Genomic DNA, 10,583 nt, shown 5'->3' on the forward strand with positions numbered 1-10,583 from the left:
CTGGTACAATCCCACTCTAATCCTCTTTAACAAAAAATTACGATCACAAAATGGAGGACAACCACACAATACTGGGAATCGTAGTCTGACCAAGTTGACACGTATTTCTGGGGGACACAATTCAATCCATGACACATATCTTTTAACGTAATTATGTATCAGGAAGAGTAATATATACATATAGTTCTAGTAGTATTATTAGAATTATCGATTATTATTTAGCTTGGGTATCATTTCATATTTTATAAAGTAGCTAGATGTACATTTTCTCATGAGGACATGCAAAAATTTCAATTTTAGGATACATGGTTAATTTTTTTTCAATTTTCAATGGAAAATATCAGCAAAAGATGCCTATACATGTACTGATTTATTTTGTAAAATGTAAGCACTAGATCTGTTGTTGTTGTATGCCATCGAGTTGATTCTGACTCATAGTAACCTTAAAGACAGAGTAGAACTGTCCCATAGGGCTCCCTAGGCTGAAATCTTTATGGGAGCAGATCACCAGGTCTTTTCTCCCGTAGAGCGGTTGGTGGATTTGAACCACCGACCTTTTGGTTATCAGCCAAGCGCTTAATCATTGTGCCACACGTATGTTTAATTAGTAAACCCATTCCTATTAGTGAACATTTCATGAAGTGATACTGCAGAAGCCTGAGAATTATCTGGAAAGCAGGAGACTGATAAAGGGAAGGCTCTTTTAAGACGTAACAGTGGCAAAGAGCCAGGACTGAAATCCAGGGCCTCCAGGTTCGGTTCAAAGCTTTTTCACAGACTACTTCACTCAACTGTTTTGAACAGAGTTTTCCTTGCTTGGAAACTGAATTGTTTCTCCCTACCATTTATGCTGATTTCCTTTTGTTCTTCTGGTGGAGATGGTAAATATTTGATAAGATCATATCTCAAAAATCTAAAAATACAGTTTCTAAACAGGATGCAGTTTCTGTTATTTCCTGAAAGAAAAGATATTCAGCAAGAGCATGGCTCAGAAAGGAGAAGGGTGTGGGTAGAGTTCCCTAAACTTTGGAAAAACCCTGATATTTACATTTGTGATGTGAAAATTACGGCACCTGAATGCCTGCTTCTATGAATGTATTTCCCCAGCTTTGCGGCTATATTTTTCCTACTCTATTTTACCTGGAGAAACAATGTGATTAGGACGATCTAAAAAATCAGCCCTACCTCCTCTTGACAACCTCTATGAATCTGTGCCAGACAAGTAACTGCTCTTAATTGTCTCCAGAATAAAAGCAAATGAAATATTCCTAACTCCCATTGAGAGGCTATGTGCTGTGTGATATATTGGAAAAAAAGTCACTTGGGAGGTGGTATCATTTCAACCTAAGATTCATTTTGGGCCTTAGGTACTCTGAAGAAGGGTTTTCTGAGGAAGGAGGACAGTTGATCTACAATGGTGAGTACAGTCCCTGTTCTTTCTCCTATTTTCCTACATGGATAGTGATATGGCTGTGTGTGTGTGTGTGTAAGTGTGAGTGTGCACATGCATGCATAACAATGCCTGAGTGCCTTTAAACTGTCTGCAAAATACACATTAGTGGTCACAAAGAGGCCCAGTAGGTGCAGATGAAAGCATAAGTGCCTACTCAGAGCCTACAGGCTCACCAATACTTAAAGGTCATTTTCTGTTATTTGTTGCTCAGCTAACAACCACTGCTATAGGAAAAGAACTTCATAAAACTTTGTGTTTATGTGTGTATGTTTATGTTTGTAAGTGCATACCCAAGGTGCTTACTCTTTGACAGGGGATTGTGTTCATGACTATATGATATATAGGCAGGTTAGATACAGGTGAGTGTATGTGTATTCTTTTTGAAAGTAAACATGAATGTGGTTTCTGAGGTAGTATATTGCAGTCAAGGATCCTGGTAGCACAATGGTTAAGCACTCAGCTGCTAACCGAAAGTTTAGCCATTCGAACCACCCAGCGGCTCTGCAGGAGAAAAGACTTGGCGATCTGTTCCCATAAAGATTACAGCCTAAGAAACTCTATTGGGCAGTTCTACTCTGTCCCACAGGGTCACTATGAGTTGGAATCAACTCGACAGCACACAACAAACAATATATTTATAGTCGGAGTAGTTTTCAAACATGCGGATATCTGGTGTCATTGTGTGGTTATACAAGGCTAAAGACATGCGTAAATGTTCATGTATGCAGTTGTGTGTGTGGAGTGTGTGTATCCCAGCCTGCTTTTCTGTAACCTTTGCCCAATTACTTAATAGGGTGCCCCAGCCATGGGACCAGCTTTGAGGATGACTTGACCCTGGGAGCAGAGGGTAAGAGGCACAGCTTTCTGAGGTTGTTATCAGGGCAGAGGTTATACTTAGATGAATTAAAGATAAGATTGAAGGAAAGAACTACTGAAAGAAACAGCTCATTCGTAGGTCTTATATGTAGGAAAAGAGAAGCCTCATTATGATCTAATGTAAAACACAGAAAGGGTCATGTGCCCAGAAACACATCCTCACCAGCCCATCATGACACCTGCTGGTCCATCAATGGAGCTTTCCTTTGGCCCCTGGGAAGATAACTTAAAATCCTTATTGCATTTGCTGCCCAGATTGTCTTGAAACTATTTCTGTGTAGGAAGCCCCAAGCACCTAAGAGCACTGGATGTAAGAGAGAGATTGCACTGCAGGAGGATAAGGGCTTGAATAAAGGAATGAGGTACAGCAACCTGCCAGTGTCTCCTGGGATTTGTAGAGACTCATACGGTGGGACAGGAAGGAGCACTAGCCTGTAGGGTTGCATACTCTGTCCTCATTCAGGGACTGTTACCCAGAACAGCAGTCATGGGTCAGAAGTACAGAGGCCCACAGCCAGCTGTTCTCTGCCATACCCGAGTCTTTCCAGGGCTGTGCTTGGTGATTTTGAGATTCCTTCAAAAAGAGCAAATTTCATAGAGTCCGGCTAGTCTGTAGTAGTGACAGAGACCATTTTTCCATCTAACTCACTCATTGCCTTTCTGTTCCTTGTTCAGCCACACTGCTGGCCGCCAATGGCAAACCCTTCTCCAGGTAAGTGTTAGGTTCAACCAGTGCCGGATTACTTCTTCAGGAGCCAGTGAACTGCAGTAGGTATCAGGGGTAAAGACATAAGAAACTAAGAGCTAAATACTCTAAGTAGAGAGCTAGATTTTCCAACTAGGAATGAAGGCAGAGACTGAGTTTCCTCAGCAGAGGGTGAAGGTATCCATCAGGGGGTGAATATGCCCAGCAGAGGATGCCTTGAAGCCAAGGTGCTGACCAGCTACAAGATTTGTGTAACATCAGTTCTGATCCATGCAGGAGTTTCCTGGAGACAGCCCGGCCTTGCCAACTACTCGATCTTGGCTGCAGTTTGGCCTCCAGCAGCATGACTGGTGGAACCAATAAGACTAGTTCCAGGTAGGTACTAAGATTTGCAGGGGTGGGAGGATGGGGAAGGAGCACGGCAGAAGAGAATGCAACCTAGAGCCATTGCCTATTTTTTCTCGGATATCTTATTTGAGCCTTTTGTGTAGCCACACCCTTGAGAAGTGTGACCATATTTACTTCAAGAATAGTGGGAATGCAGAAAAATCCACTTCTCAGAGATGGATGCTATGTATAAAATGCAAGTGTCTCTTTCCATGGAGCCTTGTAGCCCAGGAGGTGTAGTATTGGTACCTAGGCTGTTCCTGAACTCATAGTAGGTACTTAATAAACAATGTTGATTAATTGACTGATTTCTTAATTGAGTGGAGCAATAAAATATTCACATTCAAGCAATTTTGGGTACCCTGATGTAGGCCAGACAATAACTGTATGTAATTTGAAAAGATGAAGCAGACAAAGAGCTGGCCCCAGGAACTCAACAATCTGATGTTGTTGTTATTAGGTGCCATCGAGTCCTTTCTGACTCATCGCCACCCTATGTACAACAGAATGAAACACTGCCTGGTCCTGTGCCATCTTCATAATTGTTGTTATGCTTGAGCCCATTGTTGCAGCCACTGTGTTAATCAATCTCCTTGAGGGTCTTCCTCTTTCTCGCTGACCCTCTACTTTACCAAGCATAAGGTCCTTCTCCAGGGACTTGTCCCTCCTGATAACCTGTCCAAATTATGTGAGATGAAGTCTTGCCATCTTTTCTGCTAAGAAGTATTCTGGCTGTACTTCTTCCAAGACAGATTTTTTCCTTCTTTTGGCAGTCTGTGGTATAGTCAATATTCTTCACCAACACCCTAATTCAAAGGTGTCAGTTCTTCTTCCGTCTTCTTTGTTCATTGTCCAGCTTTCACACACAGATGAGGCAATAGAAAACAGCATGGCTTGGGTCAGATGCACCTTAGTCCTTAAAGTGACATCTTTGTTTTTTAACACTTTAAAGAGGTCTTTTGCAGCAGATTTGCCCAATGCAATGCATCGTTTGATCTGATAGGGTGGACAAAATATACACACAAATAACTTTAAAGTAAGATGGAAAATAATAAAAACCAGTGTGGTATAATGAAAAGTGTCCAGGATTTAGAGTCAAGGTTTGATCTTGAGACTTGGGTTTGAAACTTAATAGCCATATTTAGTGATTTATCCTTACTGAGTCTTAGCCCTGGCTATACCCCAGATCAATTAAAGCATAATCTCTGGAGGGGGACTCAGCTATCCATATTTTTTAAAGACCACTCCCTCTGCCCTGAAGTGATTCTAATGTGTAGCCATCGTTGAGAACCACTGATCCAGTCCAATGCCAACAACTTACAGATAGGGTAATTTTGTGCAATTTGGTGGCAAGCACAAGAGTAGAGCCAGGGATCCTGACTGTCCAGCTATTAATTAAACAGGATGGTCTCTATTTGGCTCAAAAAGCCCAGCACTTTCTCTGAAGAGTGGGACAGTGATATTCAAAGCCTCAAATCAGCCACAGCTCTTCCTGCCCCCATAGTTGTCTGTAATTCATGGTTATTGAGCACTAGCATCTCCCAGCTTGGTGCTCAGATCAGGATGTAGACACAGGTTAGTGCCATAGCAAGAGAGAGAGCTTGTTCCTCTGCAACACGGGATTCTGTCCTGAAAAATGTGCTACAAAGGGGCCTATCTCTTAAAATCAGGTTTTGAACATACCTATGTTGATTAATTATTACCTCAGGGCAAGCATAAAATGAGTTTTATGTTCCTTATACACTCATTGACCAATTGTTCTACACACCCACTGGGACAAGTCCATTGGAAAGTTGCAAAACACTTGGCAAAAGCCAGACGTATCACGGTGTGTGCAAACAAGAACTGACTGGTTAATAAATAACGGCAACCATGACATTTCTTCACATGTATACTGTTTTTTCTTTTTCAAACCCTTCTCATATTTTCATTCATTGGTGGTAAGTTGTTCAAAGTAATATGCTATAATCTCATTCAGTTTTTATAACCAGGGATGGAGTGTAATCCTCATATTGCAGAGAGACAATTTAGGTTCTGAGAAGTTAAAACTTTTCTCAAAGAAAAGAATAGAGAAATGACCAGAAAGGAATCTGTCTCCTTACACTTTTATTAGGTACTCTGGATCACTCTGTGTCTCAAGGTTGTCGCCTATTTACCAAACTCCATCTTTTTTTAGCATCTCAGAGATTCTGGACAAGGTACAAGAAGATGCAGAAGATGTCCTCTTCAGTCTGGGTTTTGGTCACGAGGACCACAAAGACACTTCTCGGATCCCAGCCCGATTTTTCACCACCCCCTCGAAGGCCAAGGGCATTGATTTCCAGCTCTTCCTGAAGGCCCAGGTGCAGAGGATTGAGATGGAGGACCCCTGCCTAATGCTGGCCAGTGAGTGTTATGTAGGATCTACTTCTCCCCTAGCCTCACCAGAACCAGTGCTGTCGAGTCATTTCCAACTCATGGCAACCCCATATGTGTCAGAGTCAAACTGTGCTCCATAGGGTTTTCAATGGCTGGTTCTTCAGAAGTAGATCACCAGGCTTTTCTTCTGAGGTGCGTCCGGGTTGACTTGAACTTCCAAACTTTCCGTTAGCAGCTGAGTGCATTAACTGTTTGCACCACCCAGGGACTCCAGCAGGGCTCAGTATCTCCAAATCTTACACTCTCTTGTTTGTTACACTCGACCCATTGTCTCTTGGGTCTGTTTCCTTGTATTTTGTCTTCAGTGAAGATGGATACCTTTGGGTTCTGCTTCTTTCTAGAAACAATCTTCAAGAGGCCTCAGATCACTACTGCTTTCCTTAGGCCTTCTCTCCTTTAACTGAATCAAATCAACACAATCTCCCTAAATTTTATTCCTGTTTTGTTTTGTTTTTTTCTCAGTTGGAATGATAGAATGTTCCCCATTTATAGTCACTAAGTTAAAATCACTTCCACTTAGGGCAGTGGTTCTCAAGGGTAAATATGTTAAGTTATCCAAGGAGTTTATAAAGCATTTATATTCATAGGCTTTACTTCCAGAGAGGGAAGGGCTCAGGAATATTTACTTTAAACAAGCACTCAGATGATTCTTATGTGCAATCCTCAGACCACACCTAGGGAAACAATGATTTAAGTTTTCCCAATTCCACACCAAGGAAAGATAGGGGAGGACTGCCTACCCTTATGTAGAAAAGAAGATTCCATTTGATTCTATGTATTAGAATATATTTTAAATTATATTATGCCCCACCCCCAACATGACGGTATTTCTGACAGTGTTGTTTCAGATTCTTTGCACTAGATTCACCTTAAAGGCTTAGTAAAAGTAGACTCCTGTGTTCAATCTACTGAATCAAGGACTGGGTTGTAATATTTTTACATGTATTCTAGATAATTTTTATGCACACTGAAGTTTGATAAAGATGTATTGAAATTATTTTATGTGCCAGTTGCATAATTAGGTGATAGATTCTGGAAGAACTGCAGGTAGACCAGAGAAACATGGTTCTTGCCTCTAGGAAACTTACAATTTTAGTGGACCTATGGTTTATTACAAGGAGCCCTGGTGGCGCAATGGTTAAACCAAAAAGTTGGTGCTAACCAAAAAGTCGTTGGTTGGAACCCACTAGCCGCTCCGCAAGAGAACAATATGGCAGTCTGCTTCCATAGAGCTTTACAGCCTGGGAAACCTGATGGGGAAGTTCCACTCTGTCCTATAAGGTCGCTATGAGTTGTAATTGACTTGACAGCAGTGGGTTTGGTTTTTTTGGTTATGGTTTATTACAGTATTTCCTAAACATGTATGTACATATGAATCATCAAGGGATATTTTTAGAATGATTGAGATGCAGTCTGAGATTCTGCATTTGTAACAAGCTCCCAGGTGATACCAATGCTACTGGACTATGGAGCACACTTTGAGAAGCTACGGTCTCATAGAACTGTTATTGCTTACCATCTTACCAGTTGTCATCCAGTCAATTTCAACTTGTGATGACCCTATGTGTGTCAGAATAGAACTGTGCTCTGTAGGGTTTTCAATGGCTGAATTTTTTAAAGTACATCACCAGGACTTTCTTCTGAGGTACCTCTGGGCGAACTTGAACTACCAATCTTTCTGTTAGCAGCCAAGTACTTTAACCGTTTGCATTACCCAGGGACTCCAGAACTGATGTAATCCATCTAAATTTCTCTACCCAGCCCATTGCCCAGTAACTGTTATCTTTAAAATTTGTTGTCATCAAGGAGCCTTTTACAGCTCTCAGTCCTTGTCACTGTCCAGGAAAATGATGTTGGTTTTTCCCCTTGTGTATTTGTCATCTAAAACATTGTCGTATTTGTCATCTAAATAAAAGACATAGAAAGAAAAATTTTTCATCCCATATAGAATTAATTTGGGGACTAAAAGAAAGTATCTACTTGGGATTCATATCCAAAAGTCAAGAAATGGGACCCTGGGTGTCAGATGTCTAGATGGTAGAGACCCTAGTGGGGAAATTGACAGCTTCTCTTGGAATTTTGAGCTTAGGAGGGCTACTGAAGGGAAAATTTTAAGAGATAATTTGCTGATGGTCCCCAGACTGACCACCTTCAACCCTTGTACCCAGGCAGGTTTAAGCAAGTGCAAACACTGGCTGTCACTGCCGATGCCTTCTTCTGTCTCTACTCTTATGTATCCAAGACACCTGTCCAAAAGTTCACACCATCCAACATGTTCTGGAATTACAACCCAACTGATGTGCCATTTATTAGGATTATGGCCCCAGACCCTGAACCCCACTCACCCAGAGAACGTCTCCGGAAAGCCATCTCCAAGATGTGCCTGTACACATGCCCCAAAGATAGGCTATCACCACCTCACAATTCCCCCAGAAGGAACAGTTTGGACCAAGTGGTGTGGGAAGTGATGGACAGAGTGAGAGGAGAGAAGCTGGTACTTCAGGAAGACCCTGAGTTTGGGCCAGGCCCACAGAAAGAGCCTGTGCCCTTCATCAGGGATACAAAGCTGCCCACAGTGCTCACAGCATCACAAACTCTGGATTCTAACCTTGAGGCATCATGTTACACACATTCTCTGCCCAGAGCATATCTAGAGTGGAGTAGAGACCCTGAACAGGTAAGGAAAGAGCTATGGGGTCTACAGACCACCAATGAGGAGGTCCATTCAGCCAAGGATGAAACTTTCTGGAAAAGAAAGAACAAAGCAAGAAAGAGCCTGTTTCAGAAGAATCTCATGGTCAGGGATGACAGGAAAGTGAAGTCATTGGACCTGTCCATCATTCAGCAGAAATGGAGGCAGAGCCCAGACACACCAGACCTTCACCGATCTCTAACCCAGCAATTGCAGGACTCTTTCGACCTGGAGGAGGTGAGTGGGTTGGAGATGAGTAAGAGGATGGCAGAGAAAAGCCCTGGATTCTTGCCCAGAAGATGAAGGGTTAGGACCCTGGAGCAAAGGGAATCCAGGCTTTCTGTCCTTGCCAGACATATCACTTCTTCGATGCAACTAAGAAATCTTTGAGAGTGGGTTAATCTATAGGGAGAAAGAGACAGGGACTCTGATTCTTAAGACAGCCCAGGCTTCCAAAGCTAGTTTTCTAATTCCTCATCCAATTTGATCTTCACTGAAGGTTCGCATCAACCATGCCTGCCTCTATCATTTGTGGGTTCTGCACAAGAGTACAAATGGAGGCCAGTTTTATACAAAACTAAACACTTTTAAATGAAATATGTTCTCTCCGACCTTAACATATATGTGCACATAAAGACCTGAAAGTCCAGGTTTAAATTTAGAATTCTCAGATTCGTAGGACCTCTGTTCATGTCATGGCAGTGTGGGCAGAGCCATTTCCCAGACCTGGCCTGCCCTCTTCTCTTCCCACACCCAAATCTATCATGCACCATCAGGGGCCTTGCACACACGTGTGGACACAGAGCCTGCACATTCAAACACCACACCCCTCTACCCCACCAACAGCCGTTCACTGGCCATCACTCGGGCCTAGGGGTGTATGCTTACACTAGTGGACAGGTCTGCCCTTAGGAGACGAGACACCAGGTAAACCCAGTGAAGGCCATGTGGGCAGCACATTTTGGTATTCTGTGTAACCAGAGCATGATCTAGAAGGGGAAACATGGGATCCAGGTGGGCACTTTCCCTAGTTCCATCAACTCTTACCCTATGGGCCCTCTAAAAGTCAGGACTCCTCTTGCATGGGTCCATGAATAGAAGGCACTGCCATCAAGTGCTGGGGTCTCTTATAAAAATCCTTGCCAAAAAGAGAAACTGTGATTATTTGCAATATAATTTGCATTTGTGTCACTTCTCCTTGAATGTAGGGCTGTACTTCAGCTCCTGCCTTCCTTACTACTTAGGTCCCTGCCACAACAGAAGAGACCAAGTCCTTCAAGTACCCTTAGCCTCCTTCCCCTACAGCTGCCTGCCGTCCTGTGCCTGTCCTTGCTTCCCTCAAACTGGCTCTGATTCTGTCCACTGGTATCTTGGTTACAGGTGCAAAGCAACAATGAGGAAGAGGAGAGCCACTGGCCCAGCAAACCCAGATACCCCCACCTCTACCAAATATCTGCTGGCAAAGACTCAAGAAGTAAGTGGGACCCTCTCTAGCATAACCAGTAAACCAGTTGCCCTCAAGTCAATACCAACTCATGGCAACCCCACGTGGGTCAGAGTAGAACTGTCCTCCATAGGGTTTTCAAAGGCTGATTTTGGGGAAGTAGAGTGACAGGCCTTTCTTCCAAGGTGACTTTGGGTGTATTCAAACCTCCAACCTTTTGATTAGCAGCTGAGCTCATTAACTGTCTGCACCACCCAGGGACTTCCTCTCTAGGGTAAAAAACTGAGAAACCCACTGCTGTCGTCTCCAAGTCATAGTGACCCTATAGGGCAGAGTAGAACTCCCCCACAGGGTTTCCAAGGAGCAGCTGGTGGATTCAAACTGCCAATCTTTTGGTTAGCAGCTAAGCTCTTAACCACTTCACACACCAGGGCTCCAGTTCTCTAGGGTTAAAAAAAAAACCTGTAAACCTGTTGCCGTCGAGTCAATTCTGACTCATAGCTACTCTGTAGGGTAGTGGTCCTCAAATCTGGTTGCACAATGTGATCACCTGGTGAGATTTTTTAAAATATCCATAATGAAGGTTTCCATAACCAGAGATTCTAAT

General features: G+C 42.9%; 1 protein-coding gene across 1 annotated transcript in view; it reads left to right on the plus strand.

Annotated features, from left to right (window-relative positions):
• Positions 1 to 10,128, plus strand: part of TESPA1 (thymocyte expressed, positive selection associated 1) — a 30,081-nt gene extending 19,953 nt beyond the window's left edge. Inside the window, exons 4-10 of the mRNA XM_023729082.1 lie at positions 1,368 to 1,417; positions 2,247 to 2,300; positions 3,005 to 3,041; positions 3,312 to 3,410; positions 5,599 to 5,807; positions 8,009 to 8,769; positions 9,913 to 10,128. Coding sequence (XP_023584850.1) covers positions 1,368 to 1,417; positions 2,247 to 2,300; positions 3,005 to 3,041; positions 3,312 to 3,410; positions 5,599 to 5,807; positions 8,009 to 8,769; positions 9,913 to 10,026 — 1,324 coding nt within the window. The 3' untranslated portion in view covers positions 10,027 to 10,128. The remainder of the gene's footprint in view (positions 1 to 1,367; positions 1,418 to 2,246; positions 2,301 to 3,004; positions 3,042 to 3,311; positions 3,411 to 5,598; positions 5,808 to 8,008; positions 8,770 to 9,912) is intronic.
• The last annotated feature ends 455 nt before the right edge of the window (positions 10,129 to 10,583 follow it).

Source organism: Trichechus manatus, unplaced genomic scaffold (assembly GCF_000243295.1).
Source record: "Trichechus manatus latirostris isolate Lorelei unplaced genomic scaffold, TriManLat1.0 scaffold00027, whole genome shotgun sequence".
Taxonomy (NCBI): Eukaryota; Metazoa; Chordata; class Mammalia; order Sirenia; family Trichechidae; genus Trichechus; species Trichechus manatus.